This window comes from Aotus nancymaae, unplaced genomic scaffold (assembly GCF_030222135.1).
Source record: "Aotus nancymaae isolate 86718 unplaced genomic scaffold, 86718_ANA_hifiasm-v0.15.2.pri h1tg000058l, whole genome shotgun sequence".
Classification (NCBI taxonomy): domain Eukaryota; kingdom Metazoa; phylum Chordata; class Mammalia; order Primates; family Aotidae; genus Aotus; species Aotus nancymaae.
Window position 1 is genome coordinate 18,205,649 of NW_026988472.1, and position 23,798 is coordinate 18,229,446.

A 23,798-nucleotide genomic window follows, 5' to 3' on the forward strand; every position below is an offset into this window, starting at 1 on the left:
TCCACTGACCATATCTAGGACAACTGAGCATCAAAAGAAATAACAACTATAACAGTTATAACCCAATGAATAAAAATAAATCTGTAAGTAAAGAGTAATAATATGTAACAAATATAAAGGGGAAAACACAAAGCACTACCGTATAGTAGAATGTCAACTAATAAATGTAGAAAGGATGACAAAGTTAAAACAAAATTATCATTTTGCAACCATCATAGTAAAAAGATTTAGGCAATAATCACAATAGATGATAAAACAAATGTTTGATGAGGAAAAGATAGTTACAAAGTCTCAAAGCATCTCCCTACACAAGAAAAAAAAACTTTAGAGGAGAAACCTGGCAGGTATCAACTATATATAGTAATACAGACTGATCTGGGTTAATGTCACCAACTAAAGACACAGTGACACGTGTCTCTCAATGTGATGCTTAGACACATCAACATACAAGTAGTATTCTGTCAAATGTACAACCTCCATATAATCATCAGAACAGATAAAATCCAATGAGACATTTAGCACTAAAACTGACCTGTGCTATTAAAAAACAGTCACAAAAGATGAAGACTGAGGAACGATTCAAGATTAAAGTCAACTAAAAAAGATACCAAATAATTATGCAATGTATGAATCTAGATTAGATCCTCAACCAGAAAACATTGTTATGAAGTCCATTACTGGGGAAAGTGTCAAAATGTGAAAATGGTCTGTAGATTAGATGATATTATTGTATCTGCTAATTTTTTTTTATTTTGAATAAATGCTATGTTAATGTAAGTGAGAATGTCCTTGTTTTCAGAAGACAAAAAGATGATTGTCTACAACTTGTTCTCCAAAGGTTAAAAAAAAAAACAAAAAACATAATGCCATAACTATAGCAAACTGTTAATTACTGAATTTGGGAGCTCTTTGTATTCTTTGTAAACAGTTTGAAATTATTTTAATATAAAAACCTAGTTTTGTTAAAAAAAAAAAAAAAAGAAAGAAAGAAAGAAAGAAACTCCAGGGTCAGTAAAAGAAGATGCTGGAAAAAGAAGAAAACATAATATTCATCAGCAATAGCCTAGAGAGAAATAATTACAGTCTGCTATGCTATAGCACATGTTTCTATAACCCCAATTAGCTCACATTCGATTGGCAAATACAATGATGTCAGTAAAATGGGGAAGCCATATGTGATTTCTCCGAGGCAACAGTAGCCACAAGAGAAGAAGTGTTAATCCTCAACAAAAAAAAAAAAAAAAAAGAGCAAAGCAAAAAGCCCCCTCAGCTTGACAGCTGTGTAGGTAGAAACCTGCTTCTTTTTAAAGGAAAATTTAAAGTGAATACTTGCATCAAGGGCTCATCCTGGGAGGTACACACCTAAACTAGACTTTCATGGACCTTAGCAGGTTTTACTTCCCCCTGTGCCTATCTTAACGGTAGCCCATCTATCTCAGAGTTCCACTCTTCTGCCACTCTTCTGCATTATATCTTGGCAATGTCAAGTCAGCATTTCCTCTGTATTGGTTTGTGTCTTTTTACTATCTCCTGAGGAAACCTTCAGCCACACTGAAGTACTTGCCTGGGCTGTCCAAGTTATCTTCGAGGATACTAATTATCATTTCATTAGTGCTCTAATTAAACTATGTGCAAGTTTTAAAGGTAGTCCTATGTTGGGAATTAGAGACCATGAAGGAGGAGGAGGGAGCCCAACAAGTGGGTAGAGCTCAGCATAAAGATTCAACTCAAAGCAGAGTGACGAGTGTGCCCCTGGAGTGGAGACCCAACATTCAGAGACAGAGTCCTTCTGCATTCAAAGAAAGGCATGTGTGTGCCTGCGTGCATGCTGGACATAATTGATTAAATAGGAAAATAAGTGAAAGGGATAACGGAAGCCAGGTTTTTCACTGTCAGAAAAAAGAGTTTGAGAGTTGGCCGGGTACAGTGGCTCATGCCTGTAATCCCAGCTACTGGGAGGCTGAGGCAGGAGAATCCCTTGAACCCGGGAGGTGGAGGCTGCAGTGAGTCAAGATTGCGCCACTGCACTCCAGTCTGGATGACAGAGTGAGACTCCATCTCAAAAAACAAAAACAGAAACAACAAAAAAAAGAGAGTTACAAATATGGAGAGGGAGAAAACTAGAATGAAACTGTAATAGGCTGGAAGGACAGGAAGTTGTGTGACCCCATGGTTTTGTAAAAACATACAAACAAACATATATTTATGTGTGTGTATATATAGTAATATAGACTTAAATGTGGACACACATACACACGTTCCTTAGTTCTAACTGCTAAGAGAGCTGGGGAGAAACAACACATCAATAGCAATGAGTGCAATAAATGTCCAGATCTTGGTTTCTAAATACCATTCTCCAGGAAAATAAACCAATCAGGGCTCCTTGGAGAAACAGCCAATTCCAGAACTCTGGCAGAGAGAGTTTAAGATGTTAATCTGGAACTTCTTTTTTTTTTTGAGACAAGGTCTTGTTCTGTTGTCCAGGCTGCAGTGCAGTGGCATTATCATATAGCTCAATGCAGTCTCCATCTCCCACGCTCAAGTGATCCTCCTACCTCAGCCTCCCAAGTAGCTGGGACTAAAGGTGTGCATCACCACACCTGGCTAATTTTTAAAATTTTTAATAGAGATGAGGTCTGACTATGCTGCCCAGGCTGGTCACAAATTCCTGAGCTCCAGTGATCCTCCTGTCTCATCCTCTCAAAATGTTAGGATTATAGGTGTGAGCCATTATACCTGGCCTATCCTGAAACATCTTAAGTCAAAAAGGATACAACAAGTACTGAAAGAATAATGGAAACATATGAAAGTAACACAGAACAGCCTGAAAGGACTCCCACTGGCCAAATTAGAGATCATTTCAGCATCAAGATAAACGATAGCAACAGATTATAACCCCTTAATTTCATACAGATATAAATGAATGAATGAAAAATGAAAAGCCTAATAAGGAACAGCATAAACAGTTTCAAGGTACCTCTGCAAAAAATACTTTATTTTTGAGACGGAATCTCGCTGTTGCTCAGGCTGGAGTGCACTGACATGATCTTGGCTCACTGCAACCTCTGCCTCCCAGGTTCAAGTGATTCTCCAGCCTCAGCCTCCTGAGTAGCTAGGATTAGAGGTGCATGCTACGATGCCCAGCTAATTTTTGTCTTTCTTAGTAGAGATGGGGTTTTGCCATGTTGGCCAGGCTGGTCTTGAACTCCTGGCCTCAGGTGAACTGCCCACCTTGGCCTCGCAAAGTGATGGGATTATAGGCATGAGCCACTACACCTGGCCCAAAATCCTTTCCAAGGGAAAGGTAATTTTACAGTGGAGAAGCAAGGAAAAAACTCAAGTGATCACAGTAATCATCGTCAGTAACGGTAAAAACTGAAATTACATACTATCTGATCAGATGCACTGAGAAGAAAAGAACATTGCTTCTATGGTATTTCTGCCACAGATGCATAACCTGAATCTAATCATGATAAAACAGACAAATCTAGACTGAAGGATATTCTATAATTAACTCGTCTGCAATCTTTAAGAGTCAAGGTCATGAAGGTCAAAGACAGTATGAGGAACTGTTTCAGAAGGAAACTAAAGAGATACATTAACTGAATGCAATACAGTTATTCCCCAGTATCCATGGGGGGTGGGGGGTGGTTCCAGGATCCACCCTCCCAATACCAAAATCCAGGGATGCTCAAGTACCTTATATAAAAATATGTGGAATTTGAATATGACCTATGCACTCCTTCCTGTATACTTTAAATCATCTCCAGATTACATTCATGTGTATGTTCTGAGAAATGCATCATTAAGCAATTTCATCATTGTGTGAACATCAGTGTGTGTTTACAACAAATCTAGATGACACAGCCTACAATACATCTAGGTTATATATGGTATAGCCTAATACTCCTAGGCTATAAACCCATACAAGTATGTTACTGTACTGAATACTATAGGCAATTATAACACAATGGTAAGTATTTGTGTATTTAAACACAGAAAAGGTACAATGAAAATATGGTATTATTTTATGGAACCAACATTGTATATGTGGTCTGTCACATCATTATCCAGTGCCTAACTGTACTTGTAACACCTAATACAATGCCTACACATAGCTTCATTCATGTGGATTCAACACAGTACTCAGCATGTGGCAAATTAAAGTTTTGCTTTTTGGAACTCTGAACAATGTCTTCTCCCCTAAACATTTTCAACCCACAGTTGGTTCAATCCATGGACGCAGAACCCATGTATATGGAGGGCTGACTATATTTGATTTTGAACTATATATTTTTGCTGTGAATGAGATTACTGAAAACATTGAATAGGGTCTGCTAAATAGATGGCAGTAATGAATTGACATTAACTTCCTGGTATAGATGGCTGAATTTTGCTTATATAGACAAATATTCCTGTTTGTAGGGAAAGTATTTGGTGGTAATGGGACTACAAAAACCAGCAAATTATTCTCAAATGTTCTTAAATTATACTTCTAATTTTTCTGTAAGATTGTAAATATTTTCAAAAAACACATTAAAAAAAATTTTAGGTTGTACAGGCCTCAGTGATCTGTCCAAACTCTACTTTTCCCCCATAAGCCCTACCATTTTTAGTGCATAATTTTGCCAAACATTAGGTTTTAAAGGAACACACATATATTAGAACAGAAACACAAGAATCTGTTAGTGAAAAATAAAATCTTATGTATGGAAAAGTATAACTAGGAGAAAGGTCTTGACATTTTAACACTAGAATATCTGGAGGGGAAAAGCCAACAAAAGAGCTGGAAAAAGTTAAAGAAGTCACCCCAAAGATGGAATATGATTAAAGAGAAAAGAGAGAAGAAAGGAAGAGAGAAAAGGTAAAATCAGATCTAGTAGATTCACCATCACACTCAGACATTTCAAAGACACAGAAAATGCAAAATGCTGGTGAGAAAACTATCGAAGAATACAAATCTCTCTCAACCAAGGAAATCTCCAAGCCCACAGATGACGCATCACAAAACAAACCTAACTCTAAGGCATATCATAATATTTCAAAATGTAAGGATAAGGGACGCCTGGGGTGGGTGGGGAAGGAAAAAATAAAATGTAAGAATAAAACCAAAAGTTCCAGAAACCAAGGTCACATGCAAAGGAAAACAAACCAAGAGAACTTTGGTCTTCTCATCAGCAATGTCACCAGCTAGAAGGAATACATTTTCAAACCTAGGATTCTATACCCAAACCACTAATCAAATTTGATAGTTTGTCTCCATTCAGATAAAAGATGTCTCAAAAAAAAAAACAACAACCCCATCTACCTTCCACATGCCCTTCCAAACTACAGAAGGATGTACTTTAAAAAAATGAGAGCACCTTAAGCATGGCCTAAGACATAGGAGCCAGTGAACTAGGATCTGACACAGGGAAGTTTTAGAAACTAGAGTCCCAAAACAATGGTTGTGTAGCAAAGAACAACCAGAGGAGAAGGAAAGTCCTAGGACAATAGTGGAGTTAATGAATCATATAATGTATATAACAATAGAAAATGTGGTAGAAGATTATTAGAAAGTATGTGGGAAGAATAAGTGATAGGTGTACAGAACAGAAAACAAAAGGGAAATTATTAAATCCAGGATAAAAGTTGTCAGTAATCTATATTTCACAAAATCTTGGAAACTTAAATGTTGAATTTGGATTTAAGCAAATACTGGGAGGATGTCAGGGCATGTAACAGTTAAGTTTTCATCTGCACAGTAGAAAATCAGTATATAGCTATAAGTAACAAAGAAAGAGCTATATGAGGACAATACAGACATAATGGTAAATATATATACAAAAATAAAAGGAAGAAGTTGAAAGTGGTTGTTTCTAAGGAATAAAAAAGGAACAATGCTGCAGATGACACATGACCCATATTATAGTCTAGGCACAGGAAAATATTTTCTGTAAAGGGCCAGGGAACTCAAGTAGTTTGGGCTTGTGGGCCATATAGCCTCTGTCACAACTCCTGAGTTGTGCTGTTTTAAGACAAAAGCAGTCGTGTAGACAGAATGTAAACAAATGAGGCTGGTTTTGATCACGGACACTAAAATTTAAACTTCATATAATTTTCACGTATCACAAAATATTACTCTTCTGGATTTTTTTTTTTTTTGGTAGCCACTTAAAAATATAGCTCTTGGGATGCACAAAAACAAGTCGTGGGCTGGATGTGGCTTGTGGGCTGTCATTTGTCAACTCTTGATGTAGTCTATACCAAAAAGCATGGTCCATTTAGAAATATAATTTGCTAATATACTCCTTTTTGTCCAGCAAGTACTTGATCATCATTTAAAAATTCTTACCTGGTGGCATAAGTTTCATAAGTACTCTTGCTCCATCTCTAAGGGGTGGCATATTTAGGCTGCTACCTAAGTCTGCAACTTGCCAAAGAAAAGAGATGTATCTGGGATGCAGTGACATTATCTAGAAAATACACAAAATAATTACCTGTAAATTATTAACTCCCATTAAAAAAGCCCCCCCCAAGTAAGTCTCTGTGTGTTAATCCCTGTATTTTCACTTATGCCATTTCTACTCTTTGAAATAGTCTGACTTTTCCATCTTTTAATCCTTACAAATCCTTTATAGTGCAGATTGAATATCTCATCCAAGTCACTTCCAGTCATTTTTTTGTGACAGCTCCTGTTAAACCATTTCTCTCATATATACAATTTAGACTCTGGACATAACAAAAGGCTGCCATGCCCACTACCAAATTCTTAATCCAACTGTTATAGGGAGCCAAATCCTCCTGACACTGGAGTGGCTGCTATTATTGTAACCATTAAAATTTCTGTGGGGAAGGGCGAAAGGAGAGCTTAAAAAAGGGAGGAGTCATTGTTTCTTTGTGATATAAGATATGTTATTGACAATCTGATAAAGATTACAGGTATTTTCCAACATAGTTCTTGTTTTCATTTATTTATATGTTTAGAGATTGGGTCTCATTCTGTTGACCAGGCTAGAGCATAATGGCACAATCACAGCTCACTGCAGCCTAAAACTCCTGGGCTCAAGCAATCCTCCTGCCTCACAGCCTCCTGAGTAGGTAGAATTACAGGTGTGGGCCACCAAGCCCAGCTCATAAATAGTTCTAAAAGAATGATCCATTTTGTTGTATAAATTTTAAAAAGTGATACAGATGACTCTTGAACAACACAAGTTTGAACTTCACAGGCCCACTTACACGCAGATTTTTTCCCAACCAAACGTGGATAGAAATTTCAGTATTTCCAGGAAGCAAAACCCAAGTATATGGAGGGCTAACTTTTTGTATACATGGTTCCACAGGGTCATCTGCAGGATTTGGGGCACAGTTGGAATTATGTTTTAAATTCCAACTGTGTTACAATTACCTTTTAGAGGGCTCCATTCTGAAGTTGGTGGTTAACTGTATAGTTATTTGTTATTGTGTCTCATTAAACTGTAAGTTCCACCATAAAAGAAAGAACCATCCTATATATTTTATTCTCAAAGACCCTAGCATAATGCCTTACATACAGTAGTTCAAAACTGTATCTACTCACCACTCCAGGCAAACAGCTTTCCACTTCTGGATTGGGACCATCACTGTAATGATTACCATGGTTTCCAGGAGATCCAGTGGAGGAATCAGAAGAGCTATCAGGGCTTGAAGGCATATTGGAACTTATTTGTGTAAGTTTGGCTGTAATAAGCTGAAAATGATATACTATGTTAATATCAAAAACAAGGAAAAATACACAGAACACAAAACTTAGTGATATACCAACAAAAAACCCAAAAGACTACATGCTACATTTTAATGCTATAACCCTAACACCGAGCCCCAAACATAACAAATGCTCAATTAGTATTTACTGATTAAACGAGAGTCTCAGGTTTGATTTTACTGAAAAATTTGTTAACTATACATACATACCGATTTATCTTTTAAGTTTAATTGTCCAATCAACTTTCTATCATCTGCAGGATCTATCAGCTCGCCGCCCACAAAGAGCTCAATTTTTGTATGGGCTACGTTGGCTTTAATACGATTGAGAATACATCGTCGTACTGAACCAATTGTATCATTTGTATGAGACCATACCTCCAAGTCATCAACCTGTCTGCCCTGGTTTGGAAATCGAACTACAAAAGAGAGGTGTTTACCGCGGAATGCTCTGTGGGGGGAAAAAGAAAGACAGACATTATCATATTCAGCAGACTAGGAAATTTTGTTGCCAAGAAAATAATGCTGGGGATTTAACATTTGAGTATTTTCTTTATTAAATATGAGGATGTGAAATAAAAGATACTTAATACAGCCTCAGAATCCTTTATATGAAATGTCTGGGACCAGAGAGATTTTGGATTTCTTGGATTAGGGATACTCAACCTGTATTATTTTCAGTATCTTAAAAATAAGGCTGGGCACAGTGCCTCATGCCTGTAATCCCAGCACTTTGGGAGGCTGACGCAGGTCTATCACTTGAGGTCAGGAGTTCAAGACCAGCCTGGCCAACATGGTAAAACCTCATCTCTACAAAAAATACAGAAAAATAAGCTGGGCTTGGTGGTGGGTGCCTGTAATCGCAGCTACTCGGGAGACTGAGGCTGGAGAATAACTTGAACCTGGGAGACGGAAGCTGCAGTAATCGGAGATAGCACCACTGCACTCCAGCCTGGGCAACAAGAGCGAAACTCAAAAGAAAAAAAAAGTATTGCTCCTTTTAACTACAAACATAAACAATATTTAAAAACATAACAATCATATTCTATTGTTGTCTTGTATCTATGGTTGCAGAAAATGAGGTGTCTACTGAAAAGAAATTAAAACCAAGATGTAACACTTATTTTCATGCTGTAAAAGCCCAACTCACTAAGACTATTTTCGAATGTAAAAGGCTGACTGAACACAGTGGCTCATACCTGTAATTCTACCACTTTGGAAGGCCAAGGAAATAAGATCCCTTGAGTCCAGGAGTTCAAGACCAGCCTGGACAACATAGGTTGACCCTGTCTGTATCGATAAAATTTTTAAAAAATTGAAAAAAAGAAGGTAGAGTTTACCTTTCACATGTAAAATGGACAGTTATACACTTTATTAAAAGCATCAACAAAAATGCCACAATGTACGTTTTTTTTCCGGAAAAAATCCTTTGTATCAAAGTTCACTCCAAAATGCTATTTATATTAGTATATTATCTTTTTTAAAGTAAAATGCAAAATAAAAATCATATTCAAGAAGTAACTTTACATAGTTTTATGGTTAATAAACAGAACTCTTTAAAAAAAAATGATGTCACTGACAATAAAAAACATCCCAAAACTATGAACACCATTTGAAAATATTTCTTATACTGCCATGCAAAGCAGCTTTTAAGAGTTCTTTACAGGCCAGGCACTGTGGCTGACTTTGGGAGGTCAAAGCAGGAGGACTGCTTAAGCCTAGGAGTTTGAAACCAGCCTGGACAACGTAGTGAAACCCCGTCTCCACAAAGAAGTAAAAAAAAATTAGCCAGGTGTGGTGGCCTGTGCCTGTGGCTCCAGCTACATGGGAGGCTGAGGTGAGAAGATCACTTGAGCCCAGGAGGTTGAGGCTGCAGTGCGCCATGATCACACCCTGGCACTCCAGCCTGGGTTGACAGAGTAAGACCCTGTCTCAAAACAAACAAACAAACAAAAAATCCACTTATAATGGGTAATAACGTCAAAGACAAAAAGAAAACCAGGAAACAACTTGAGTAAGAATGCCTCGCCCAAAAAACCCAAACAAAATACCAGATGGGAGGGTGGGGGAGGTTATTAAAAAAAATTCTATGAGATGCAAATGTTTTTAATGGGCAAAGACAACAATTTTCAAATAAGAAAAGTTTCTGCTCTCCTTCTACCAGATGGCTAGGAAAATATCAAATAATTAAGAATTAGCACCAATAGATCAGTTATTCACAAACCTTGACATGGGGAGAATTGTTCTTTCCTCATGATAATCACTGTCACATTCATTTATATATTCCCTTAAAACAGTTAATACTCGAACCATTCGAACAGCTTCCTGTCTTGCACAATTAACACTGTCTTTGTCACCATCCAAAACACACAACGTGTCATAGGAGGCTTTTAGACGATCAAAACAAGACTGAATGAAGTCTTCATGGATCACCACCTACAAGTAACAGACCAAATAAAGACAAAGTTGCTTCAAAATGTAAAAATTAAACATTAATCCAATTAAAGATGGCAATGGCTAATTTAAACATAGCATTCAATTAACAGTCATATTTAAGTAGAGAATCCATATAATAATAAAATGTATTATGTTTCTTAAAAGGAAGCTAGCACTACGTAAGTTAACAAATATAAACCAGATAGTCAAAAATGAGCTTCAGGATTAGTTGTTAGCATCAAAATGAATTCACAGAGACTTTCTTTGTCATTTCAACATATAATAAATAGTTACATTAAAAATTACCCAATCGGCTGGGCACAGTGGCTCACGCCTATAATCCCAGCAGTTTGGGAGGCTAAGGCGGCAGATCAGAGGTCGGGAGTTCAAAACCAGCCTGACCAACATAAAGAAACCCTGTCTCTACTAAAAATACAGAATTAGCTGGGTGTGGTGGTGCATGCCTGTAATCCCAGCTACTCGGGAGGCTGAGGCAGGAGAATCACTTGAGCCTGGGAGGCAGACGTTGTAGTGAGCCTAGATCACGCCATTCATTGCACTCCTGCCTGGGCAACAAGAGTGAAACTCTGTCTCAAAAACAAACAAAAAACAAACCCAGTAACTTCAAGACAATTATCAAGGCAAGATTCATTTAAATAGTATTTTTTCTCTTTTGTATAAGAGAAATAGGAACTGAAAGAATTATATATGGAAGTTTTAATGCACATCAATCCTCACCTGATTGACTTGTAGTCTTGGACCAAGGTTTGTGTATATCTCTTTGAGGAGATCTATAGCTCTGCTGGCAATGTCATCATTACTCTGAATCACGACCTGGTTTCAAAATGAAAAAAGTGTTCATCCCTTTCAACATACATTTTTGTTGAGCATTTAAATTCAAACTATATCATCAGTTATTTTAAATACACTATTCAATGATTTAACAGCAAGCTGACTTTGATAATCAAGTATAATTAAGTGAGGACAGACCAAAAGAAATAATAAATGCAAAATCAAAGTCTCTGAATAAAACAATTTGTTTAAGAACGAAAGGTACATTTTTATAAAAATAAAATATGCTTTGACCACTATTATTTAACCCTATAATTTAACATCTTGATAACCAAGTGAGACACTCAAGAATAAATTCAAATTATTTGGCAGGAAATAAGAGATTACATGAAACACAGTTTAGCATAAAGGACTACTCTACCCCCAGTCTCTATCAATCTTTATCATTCATCTAATTACATTAGTGGTTTCCAAACTATGTTCAGAACCCTAGGGGTCTTTGAGGAACTGTTTCAGGGTTGACCCCTTTTATAAAAGGGTTGGGGAGGAGGAAGCGGGGAAGCATGGGGAGACAGTAAGAAAACAGGTTTTCCTTGTTCAAGTCAGTATACATTTTGTAGTGTGGTGCAAATTTTGATTTTTAAGATGGGTTTCTGTTGTTTAAAACAACGTTGAAAACCACATGCTTAATGAAAAGCTTTTAAATACTCCAATGCCACACTAAACATCTTTATCTATGGTTTGCAGAAAAATAATTCATAGATATCCAAACAACAATATAAACTGCTGTATAACAGGTCAGACTTTTAAAGACAGGAATAATAGCACTATAAAAATAGAAAGATCAGCCTAAGATAGTATAAAAAGATAGTATTTTGTTCCCCCCGGTATTTAAAAATATCACGAGGTAAAAAGTATCAATAAAGCATATACTCATAATCTATACTAAATACAAGTCCTCTCTTCTGTCCTCTATTTTACAGTGAAACATTGAGGAGGAGGAAATAGATCGACACTGAATGAAAAGTTGGGAAGAAACATTAATATCCACAGGGGAGGAATGAAAGAGTTGTATGTTTAGTGCATATCTATAGAACTCACAGATTCTAAGCTAAGGCAAAAGGAACATTAGTGGCGGGAGGAGGGAGAGGAAAAGAGAATAAAAAGCCCACTGACAAATGATGTAATAGTACAAAAGAACAATTATTAACTATACCAAACTCCTGAGATAAGCATCAGAGTAAAATGCACAGCTTATATGCAAAATTACAATTCCTCACTTATTTGAAAAAGTACATCAGACACCATTTACAGAGTTCCTACTTTTGACTTACCCTCCAAAGGTAATCTAATCCTATTAACTCCAAGTCATCCATCATATAGGCTCTCCTTTTTGCTACTAGTTTTCCTTCTCGACAATTCACAGCTTTGAAGAATCGCTCAAAACACTTCATTCCGTTTTCAGTTAACAGAGAAGGATCAAGTTGAAGCACATTACTTTCAAAGAAGTCCTTATTAATATCAGGATCTAAGTCTGGTTCATCTCCCATCAATTTGGAATACCACTTAAAACAGGCTTCACGATCACAAAGGTAAACTGCATTCTCAGCTAAGCATTTCCATATTTGTTTTGCCTGAGGAGCACATAGCCACAGTTGGCCATCCTTCAATAAAAATCTTGAAAAAAACCAAAAAATTGGCAATTAGATTTATATAATTTTTATCCTGAAAGTCAATCTATCTGTATTACATATAAAATAATACATTCACCATTATAACTATATAGATAAAAAGACATCCATTCTTTCAAAAGAACCTATTTCTCTACTTTTACCTGATAATTAAAAAATTCCCACTAGATACTAATTAATTCAACAAGCATACAACTGAAAACCCACTATGTGCCTGAAATGCGGCTAGCTGATTATGAATAAAAGATTCATCCTCTGAACTTTTAACCATTTAGTCTTTGAAACCAGACTTTTGGGAAAAAGCACATTTAATAGCTTGAGTTAAAAATAAAAGACTTAGACTGGGCACGGTGACTCATGCCTGCAATGTCAGCACTTTGGGAGGATGAGAGGGAGACTAGCCTGGCCAACACGGCGAAACCCCGTCTCTACTAAAAATACAAAAATTATCCTGGTGTGGTGGCTTGCGCCTGTAGTCCCAGCTACAGGGGAAATTGAGGCATGACAATCACTTGAACCTGGGAGGCGGAGGTTGCAGTGAGCAAAGATTGTGCCACTGCACTATAGCCTGGGTGAGATCCTGTCTCAAAACAAGACTTAACATCCTGCTCATATGGCATCATTGAAAAATGAGGTATTCAATTAAGTGACTTTCACAAATAACTAAGCCATCAGTATTTATGAGTTAAAACTGCTTAAATTTTCAAAGGTTTTCTTTTTTTTTTTCCCTAAAGATGGTGTAAAACCTTCTTCAAATAAAAATCCCATTTGTAAATCTGATATACAAAATAAAAGCAGAACTCCTCCAGTTGTTGGGAGGGGAAAAAGAAAGGAGAAATGGGAAACTTCCTATTGCCTGTTCAGAAATTTTTTTTTTTTTTTGCATTTTAGGTTTTGGGGTACATGTGAAGAACATGCAAGATTGTTGCATAGGTGCATGTGGCAGTGTGATTTGCTGCCTTCCTCCCCTTCACCTATATCTGGCATTTCTCCCCATGCTCTCTCTCCCCAACTCCCCACCCCGTTGTCCCTCCCCTATTTCCCCCCAACAGACCCCAGTGTGTAGTGCTCCCCTCCCTGTGTCCATGTGTTCTCATTGTTCAACACCCGCCTATGAGTGAGAACATGCGGTGTTTGATTTTGTGTTCTTGTGTCAGTTTGCTGAGAATGATGGTTTCCAGGTTCATCCGTGTCCCCAACAAAGGACACGAACTCATCGTTTTTGATGGCTGCATAATATTCCATGGTGTATATGTGCCACATTTTCCCTGTCCAGTCTATCATCGATGGGCATTTGGGTTGGTTCCAGGTCTGTGCTATTGTAAACTGTGCTGCAACTCCACAATGGTTGAACTAATTTACACTCCAACCAACAGTGTAAAAGTGTTCCTATTTCTCCACATCCTCTCCAGCATCTGTTGTCTCCAGATTTTTTAATGATTGCCATTCTAACTGGTGTGAGATGGTATCTCAATATAGTTTTGATTTGCATTTCTCTAATGGCCAGTGATGGTGAGCATTTTTTCATATGTTTGTTGGCCTCATGTATATCTTCTTTTGTAAAGTGTCTGTTCATATCCTTCGCCCACTTTTGAATGGGCTTGTTTTTTTCTTGTAAATCTGTTTTAGTTCTTTGTAAATTCTGGGTATCAGCCCTTTGTCAGATGGGTAAACTGCAAAAATTTTTTCCCATTCTGTTGGTTGCCGATTCACTCTAATGACTGTTTCTTTTGCCATGCAGAAGCTGTGGAGTTTGATCAGGTCCCATTTGTCTATTTTGGCTTTTGTTGCCAATGCTTTTGGTGTTTTGGTCATGAAGTCCTTGCCTACACCTATGTCCCGAATGGTTTTGCCTAGATTTTCTTCTAGGGTTTTTATGGTGTTAGGTCTTATGTTTAAGTCTTTAATCCATCTGGAGTTAATTTTAGTGTAAGGTGTCAGGAAGGGGTCCAGTTTCTAATTTCTGCACATGGCTAGCCAGTTTTCCCAACACCATTTATTAAACAGGGAACCCTTTCCCCATTGCCTGTTTTTGTCAGGTTTGCCAAAGATCGGATGGTTGTAGATGTGTGGTGTTGCCTCCAAGGCCTCTGTTCTGTTCCATTGGTCTACATCCCTGTTTTGATACCAGTTCCATGCTGTTTTGATTACTGTATCTGTTCAGAAATCTTGAAGGAACTTAACTCAGAAGCCCTAAAGCTCCTACACAGGTCTAAAAAACTACTGGTCTAATAGGAAGACCACAGACTTAAGTAAAAGAGACCTAGTTGAGTAGTACAATTCTACCATATACTGGCTGTGGGATTTCAAACAAGCTACTTTAAGCCACTGGAATCTTGGTTTTCTTATTGATCAAATGGGACTAACACCTGCTTAACTGTGTTGCTTCGGAGCAAATATAAAGTGTCTGGCACAGGCCAAACACACAGCAAGCATTAAAGTCAGGTTCCTCTCCCTTGAGTTAGTTGATATAGCTCACATAGAGGTATGAAAAGGGTAGAAACTACAACAGTTCCTGATTCCAAACTTTAAAATGCAAAAGGGCTTGAAACCACTTCTCTGTTCTAGTAACCCTAAGGGACATATAACACATACCAATCAGTAATGACTACTTACAATGGCAGTAACTCTCAATGTGGGGAGGCAAGTCCTTCTATCCAGGTGGTTAAAAACAAAACACACAGAAAAACTACGCACTTTAAACCAATACCAAATTTCTTAAAATTTGGTAGAGGTTTTTCCTCAAATTAAAATTATGCAGCTACTTAAAATTTTCTCCATAAATAAGTGCCAAATTCAATAAATAGAAATCTATAACACAGTCCAGGATAAAACTCTCCAGAATACATCATCAAAATAATAAATGGAATAGATTTCATGAAGCAGTGATAATCTGGGCATTTCTGTTAGCACACTTAACAAGCTCTTTTGCTACATTTGTTTTCTGGAATTCAAAAGAAACCTCTTATCAAAAAAAAAATTTTTTTTTGAGACAGGGTCTAGAGTGTAGTGGTGCAATCGCAGCTCACTACAACCTCTGCCTGCCAGGTTCAAGTGATCCTCCCACCTCAGCCTCCTGAGTACCTGGGTCTACAGGTGAGCACCACCATGCCTCGCTAATTTTTGTATTTTTTATAGAGATGGGATTTTGCCACGTTGCCCAGGCTGGTCTTGAACTCCTAGGCTCAAACCATCAGCTCACCTTGGCCTCCCCAAGTGTTGTGATTACAGATGTGAGCCACGGAGCCTGACAATTGAAATTTTTAACAAAGGTACTTTGCACATCTGTAAGTGTGTAATCATCAAAAGCTAAATATTGTAGAGCAAACATAGCCCTATACTACATTTTATCTTAATAAACATTTTTCCTCATGCCAATCAGAAATTACACCATTAACACATGACTTTAAGACTGCCTGTCAGCCACTGTTAGAATAAACAAGGCGCCAGAAGACTCAACCCACTCTTCTGAGGTGTTGGTCTAGCAGCCTTTTGTCCCCATTTCCTTAGTGTCCGTGATATCATTATGTCAGTATAGTCCTCCTTCTGGTTGGCCATGCTCGGTCCTCAAACCTGTAATCCCAGCACTTTGGGAGGCCGAGGCAGTCGGTTCACGAGGTCAGGAGATTAAGACCATCCTGACCAACATGGTGAAACCTCATCTCTACTAAAAATACAAAAATTAGCTGGGCGTGGTGGCGTGCACCTGTAGTCCCAGCTACTTGGGAGGTGGAGGTAGAGGAAATTGCTTGAATCTGAGAGGCAAAGGTTGCAATGAGCCGAGACCGTGTCACTGCACTCCAGCCTGGCAACAGAGCAAGACTCCGTCTCAAAACAAAAACAAAAGCAAAAAAACCACCATTTCCAGCATAAACAGATACGAAGAACAGAAATAAACTCTAAAGGTTAAAAATGTGTTCTCTTAAAATATTGCAACAAAGAAAGTTAAAATTCAGCCAATCATTGTAAAGTATTTAGTAACAAATATAGGGAAATGTCTTATATGACTTGGGAAAAGGCCACCCAACAAAGACCAAGCTATATAGTCTATTCACTCTATATTCCTTATCTGCTTCTTAAAGAGAGCAACACTAATTGTATAAAACAAACCTAAGGAAGTTAAGCCGTTCTTGAACTTCTTGAACGTGACTATATCTACTTCCCAGCCTCACAGTTTGTGGGTCATAATCTTCATGGTCTGCAAATTAAGAAAAAAATCATGCATTATACACATGGATAAACCAAATCACTGCTGACTTCAACCTAAGAAACTAGGTCAGTTAAAATGTCATTAATCCTTTATCATTAAAAGGCAACCTAAATTCTACTAATTGGTGGTTTTTATCCATCTCCTGTTTTCCTCATAAAAATACTTTCCTGTTACATAACCAAAAGAATGCTATCAAAAATAATTCTTCAGCACAACCCCTTCGTGCAACCTTCACACACAATGAAGCAATTTATGATTGCTGCCTAAGACCGACTTAAGTGGTCTGTGAATGTGAACTGATAAGACAAAAATTTTTTCTTCAATTGCTTACCTGTTATACTAAAAGGTATTTTCATGAGGAAAAAAATATTTTGGCATAAAAATACTAATTTACACCCAAGAAGGGAGGGTAACACAAGATGCTACTCTACATGACCAACTTATTATATAATCATCATTACCATGTTAATAATGTCCACAATTGTGTCATTTTTCTTCAGCATTAATTACTGTATTTCCATATCAGATCCCAGACCCTATGGTATGTGCAAGTCATTTTTAAAGATTCTAATTATGTGAGCTCCTTTGGATACTGGTAATCAAAGTCTTCAAAACATTGATGTTTCTTCTCTGAACAAACTCTTGATGTGCTACAAAGATGGGACATTCATAATGTCTGGAAACATTTGGTTTTGATGCTTTGATAAAGAAAAAAATCCCCACATATTACGACCAACTACTTTCTAATTCCACACATATTGGAATATGCAAACAGGCATAAACATGGTCTACTTCATGAATGCAAATTTCATCAACATTGGGACTTATACTTGAAGAGGTTTTCTTAAGAAACTGAAAAGAAAGTCAAGTTTTAGCCCTTGCCTATAATCCCAGTAATTTGGGAAGCCCAGGCAGTAGTATCGCTTCAGGCCAGGAGTTCAAGACCAGCCTGAGCAATATAGGGAGAAAAAAAGCCAGGTGTGGTGGCGTACACCTCTACTCCCAGCTACCTGGGAGGTTGAGATGGGAGGATGGCTTGAGGCCAGGAGTTCCAGAATGCAGTGAGCTATGATCACACCACTGTACTCAAGCCTGGGCAATAGGAAGAGCTTGTCACTCTTTAACAATAAAAAAAAAAGGCTGGGTGAGGTGGCTCATGCCTGTAATCCTAGCACTTTGGGAGGCCCAGGTGGGCGGATCCCCTGGGGTCAGGAGGTTGCAATGAGCCGAGTTGGTGCCGCTGCACTCCAGCCTAGGCAACAGAGTGAGACTTCATCTCAAAAAAAAAAAAAAAAAGTTGGGGGGGAATCATGCAATATGTGGTCGTTTCTGACGGACTTCTTCAAAACCACTTAGCATAATGTTTTCAAAGTTCATTCACATGGTACAGATTTATGTATACATTTCACTTGGGTATGTAACTGGGAATGGGTAATACACTAAATTCTATGTTTAACATTTTGCAAGGTGGTTGTACCACTCTACAATCCCAAAAGGGACATACAAAGGCTCTAATTTCTCCATAGCCTCATCAACATTTACTGTTGTCTTTTGTCACCCTAGTAGGTATGAAGTAGTATTATCTCACTGTGGTTTTAATTTTCATTCACCTAATAACTAATAATACTCAGCATCTTTTCAAGAGCTCATTGGCCATTTATATACCTTCTTTGCAGAAACTTCTATTCAGATCCTTTGCATCCATTTCTTAACTGGGTTGTCTACTTCTTTTTCTTGCCTAGTTACCCTGGCTAATGCCTCAAGCAGAATATTAAATAGAAGTGGCTGAAGTGGACATCGCTGTCTCATTACTGATCCTAAGGGGAAAGCAACTAGTCTTTTTGCCATTAATTAGTATGATGTTAGCTGTTGGTTTTTTTTTTTTTTTTTTGATACTCTTGATTAGGTTGAGGAAGTTCCCTTCTATTCCTAGTTTGAGGCTTTTTATATTAAAAAGAGGTTGGATTGGACAAATGCTTTTTCTGCATCTATTAAGATGGATGTGGTTTTAGTAGTTTCTACTGTTGTTCGGAGTATTCCACAGATGTCTGTTAGGTCTGTGGCCTGTTAGAAACGGGACCACGCAGTGGGAGGTGAGTGGCAGATGAGTGAGGATTACCACCTTGCTTGCGAGTCCCCCACCCCCACCCCCAAGTCCATGGAAAAACTGTCTTCCACAAAATCAGTTCCTGGTGCCAAAAATGTTGGGGACTGCTAGTTTACAGCATTCAAATATTTTTTGAATACTTTCAGCAAATTTGGAATACTCTCACTATCTGATGTCACTTGTTTTTAGCCTACTTCCTTTAAGATGTCTCATAAGCCAAGTCTTAGAGCAACAAATTCTGTCTTTATCTGGGAATTTCTTTAATTTGCCTTCAGATGTTAAAGATGGTTCTGCTGAATGTAAAATTCTTGGTTGTCAGGTCTGTCCCCTAACCCTGGCACTTTGAGTATGTTGTCCTATTACCTTCTGACTGCAATATTTCTGATGAGAAATCAGCTGTTAATTTTTATTGGGGTTTCCTTGTGCAGGACGACTCATTTTTCTCTTACTACTTTCTAACTGCTCTCTTTGACTATAACGTGTCTCAGCCCGGAGCTCTTTGCATTTACCCTATTTGAAATTCTTTGAGCTTCTTATCTTTCATCAAATTTGGGACATTTTCAGTGACTATGTCTGTGTCACTCTCATTCTTCTGGTATTCCCATTATAAGTATGTTGGTCCCCTTCACGGCACCCCATATTTTCCTGATATTCTGTTCACTTGTTCACTTTTCCTCTGTTCTTCAGATTGCATTTTTTTTTTTTTTTTTTTTTTTGAGATAGATCTCACTCTGTCACCCAGGCTGGAGTGCAATGGCACGATCTCAGGTCACTGCAACCTCTGCCTCCCGGGTTCAAGTGATTCTCCTGCCTCAGCCTCCCAAGTAGCTGGGACTACAGGTGTGTACCACCATGCCTAGCTAAGTTTTTATATTTTTAGCAGAGATGGGGTTTCACCATGTTAGCCAGGATAGTCTCAAGCTCCTGACCTTGTGATCCGCCCACCTCGGCCTCCCAAAGTACTGGGATTACAGGCATGAGCCACCATGCCTGGCTAGATTGCATAATTTCTACTAATCTATCTTCAGGTTTACTGATTCATTCTTCTCCCAGCTCAAATCTATTGTTTAGCCCCTCTTATGAATATTTTATTTTGGTTATACTTTTCAAGTACAAAATTTCTACATGATTTTTAAAATAAAATTTCTCTTTACTATCCAATTTAGATTAGATATTGTCATCATACTTTTAAAAATTCTTTAGACATGGTTTTCTTCAGTTCTAGGAGCATATTTCTAATTCAAGTGTTTGCTGTCAAGTCTAACAAAGCCCTCCATCTGGCCTCCTCCAAAGGTAGTTTTTGTGTCAGTCTACAGGTCAAATCTTCCCATTTGTTTGCATGCCTCAATTTTTGTCAACAAAATCTGGTATTGGATATACTGCAACAACCTGAATACTGATTTCCCTTCCCCTACTCATTTGCTTGCTTGTTCAGTGACTGGGCTAAGTCTATGAAGTCTATTTCCCTCACAGGGTATATCCTCCGATAGGTCTGCCCAGATGTTTTCCCCCTTCTTTTAATCCTTTAGACTGCCTATCTAGGAATTGCTCCTGGGTCAGTATAAGCCCCTTATTGGCCAAACACTGTATTTAAGCCTCCTTGACTAGTAGATTTTTACCCTTTGCCACTGGATGCCTGTGTGGCTTAGAGGCCACTATCACACCACTTACAAAGTTTATGTTTTTGTCCTATGTTCAGTCAGAGACTAGTAGCTTGCATGATCCCTTCTCAATCACTCCGGCAAAGACACAGTCTTGAATATGTACACAGTCTTCCATACTGCCAGGGATACATGTAATTTTCACGTCTGGCTTCCGAAGAGTTACCCCTGAGTCAGGGTAGCTTATTATTCATCCAGTGCTCTGTTTGGTCAAAGATGTATTTAAGTCCACTGTGTTGGTGAAGCTTTCACCCTTTGCTGATGGATCAACATGCAGCTTGGGGAATGTTTTCAATTTGTCCCATGTCCAGCTCTGATTGTTTCTGCGTAGGTGCAGCCTAATGCGTACACATAGCATTCTTGACCCCCAGGGTTAACTGTGAACACAAGAGGGTTTGTCTTGGCACTTTATCTAGATCTTTCTGTTAAACTTCTTGTTGCTCATCTGTGTGACTTGCTGATACCAGTACAAGGGAGCCACAAGTACACTCTTAATTCTTCTTCACCCAAAACTCCATTTGTGATGATACCTTTAGGCATGGCATGGTCTGGTCCAAAGAAAGTTGGTCCCTTCAAGCAGAACTACTGAGCAAAGCATCCTCACACCTTCTCTCTCCATCTGGCCAGAACATCTATGCTACTATGCAGGAGATGAAGGCAGGACAGTAGTTAACTTCTCCCAACATGATATTCCTGCCTTAAGAAATGGTGCCGGTGTTGAGGGGTGGGATCAAACTCTCTTGATTTTCTCAGATTGCACTCCCTGACATATAATTTCCACCCTGTGAGCAAGCTAAGTTGGAGATAATCACAGCCCCAGTATTCTCAGCCTGTTATGCCTTAAGTAAAGCATTTGCACTCCAAGTAGGCACTGAGTGGGGTAAAGGAGTCTCAGTTTTCTTGGACATGACTGCCTGGAACAGAGCTTCCGCCATATAGTACTGAAAAGGATCAGAAATGCTAGCAGACTGCACCTCGTGTGGTCAAACTATAGCCCTAGACTGGCAGCCATGGGGAGCCCCTGATTCTTAGTTATACCTACCTGGAGTGGAGGTTCCACACAAGAAAGTTGTATCTGAGCATGGGGAGAAGAGAGTAAGTTGTGGCTCAAATGCTACAGACTCTTGCTGTTTTTCTGAAAACAGATTTTCTGGAGTGTTTCCCCTCATTTGCTATACTCCCTTAGGACAATTTTCAGGTACTTTAAATGACTATTTTTCATATTTTTCTCCAATTAAATGGTTGTTTTGTTAAGGTCTGCTGAGCATTTTACTCTGTCATTCCAGACATGAAAATCCTCACCCCCTCGGGTTTATTTTCATCATATACTCTACATCTGTTAGTTGGCATTTTTGTTTATATTAGTATTTTCCTATTTTATTTTCATTACTAATTTTTGACCTAATTATGGCGAGTGAAAGCCAAAATCCTGTGTCCTTTTGACAAGTCAACATAATTGTCGAGCACTTTCTTACTTTCTGAAATAGGATGATCAAGGATCATGTCGTACTTTCCCTGCTGCAGGCCTGGAAACAGCCATTTCTCCAGGAAGGTATAAATTGTTCACAAAATGGGTAATACCCAATTATTTTTAAACCACAAAGAAGCCACACAGACTTAATAGTACTTCATGGTTGATGTGTAGGAATGAGTCCAAACTGAGAAAATCTAGCACAGGATTTGCATCTTAACAGAGCAGTGTTGATGAATGACACTCATAAAAAAATATTTTTCTCCTGTAATCCCAGCACTTTGGGAGGCCGAGGCGGGTGGATCACGAGGTCAGGAGATCGAGACCATCCTGGTCAACACGGTGAAACCCCGTCTCTACTAATACAAAAAATTAGCTGCGCACGGTGGCGCGTGCCTGTAATCCCAGCTACTCAGGAGGCTGAGGCAGGAGAATTGCCTGAACCCAGGAGGCGGAGATTGCGGTGAGCCGAGATCGCGCCATTGCGCTCCAGCCTGGGTATCAAGAGCGAAACTCCGTCTCAAAAAAAAAAAAAAAAAAAAAAAAAAAAAAAAAAAAAAAAAAAAAATATTTTTCTGTGGAAAACATTCCTAAAAACTGTCACTGTTGGATGGAAAAGACTGGGAAGAAGTAACAGAAAGTGGCAGTCCTAAGTAAACGGAGTGCAAAAATCTGACCCACCGTGAAGTTGTGTTATCCCACTCTATCCAGAAACAAGAAAAAATAGTTAAACTTTCAGTAAGCAGTGAAGTCAGTACAATGACTATTCTACCAATGAGTTAAAACTTGAATGAAAACTAAAAGGTAGTTTATACTTTACTGTATGCATATGAAAAACTTTTAAAGAATGATTTGTGTAAGTACCACTGTATGAAAGCACTTGTAATGAGGACATGAATAAATACTGTAAAGAATTTTACTAAGTTAATTCTTTTACCTAAATGTTTATAGAAGGTAAAAATCAGCTGATCATGCTTACTGAGGAAATGTTTTTCCCCCCAAAGCTAAAGATGCTAGTGAAAATAAAATACAGGCAGGACAAACCATTGGTAAAATGGTTATCAGAAATTGAGAACATCAGTGAACTGTGGAAGCCTGATGTTATCTTGCCAAGTAATATGCCTCATATCTAATGGGATTCATCCAACAATTTTATTACAGAGGCAAACCTCACAATTTACTTTAGAATTGCAAATTCAGAAATGTTACTGGATGACATTACCACAGAAGTAATTTAACACTGTAAAAAGTTTAATAGAAGAATTCTACTAGTTTTAAATATTATTTCCCCCCACCCCCATATTCAAGTATCTGCAGACTCATCAGTATTAATCAAGAGTAGTGTAATAAATTGGGAGAAGAGAAGATACCAAGGTTGGGAGAAAGAAAAGGTATGATGTTAATAAATTCAGAGGGGAATCTACTATACACCAGACATTATTCTAGCATAAATAACCTGCCCATGGTCATACAGCTAATGTTTGGGTCATGTTTCAGACCTAGGCAATCTGACTATGCAGACTCACATCTCTTGGTTTGCAGGTATACAGACAACATAAGGAGGGGAAACTGAAGAATGTCATCATTCCTGTGACAACGTTGAAATGAGGCAGTAACTCATGTAGAATTGTATTAAAGTGTAGCAGAAAACCCTAGTGAGACAGTAGGGTCCCCAACTTCTGACAATGAAATTGAACACCACATGCAA

The 23,798-nt window shown here is 38.2% G+C and overlaps 1 protein-coding gene across 4 annotated transcripts in view; it reads right to left on the bottom strand.

Moving 5' to 3' along the window:
- The window catches only part of USP9X (ubiquitin specific peptidase 9 X-linked), a 156,184-nt gene that overhangs the window by 63,744 nt on the left and 68,642 nt on the right, over positions 1-23,798 (bottom strand). For all 4 annotated transcript variants that reach the window (XM_064364411.1, XM_064364410.1, XM_064364413.1 and 1 more), the window contains exons 15-21: positions 16,752-16,839; positions 12,285-12,627; positions 10,897-10,992; positions 9,947-10,158; positions 7,933-8,173; positions 7,559-7,708; positions 6,335-6,455 (exon numbers count right to left, since the gene is read on the bottom strand). In XM_064364411.1, the coding sequence (XP_064220481.1) occupies positions 6,335-6,455; positions 7,559-7,708; positions 7,933-8,173; positions 9,947-10,158; positions 10,897-10,992; positions 12,285-12,627; positions 16,752-16,839 (1,251 nt within the window). The remainder of the gene's footprint in view (positions 1-6,334; positions 6,456-7,558; positions 7,709-7,932; positions 8,174-9,946; positions 10,159-10,896; positions 10,993-12,284; positions 12,628-16,751; positions 16,840-23,798) is intronic.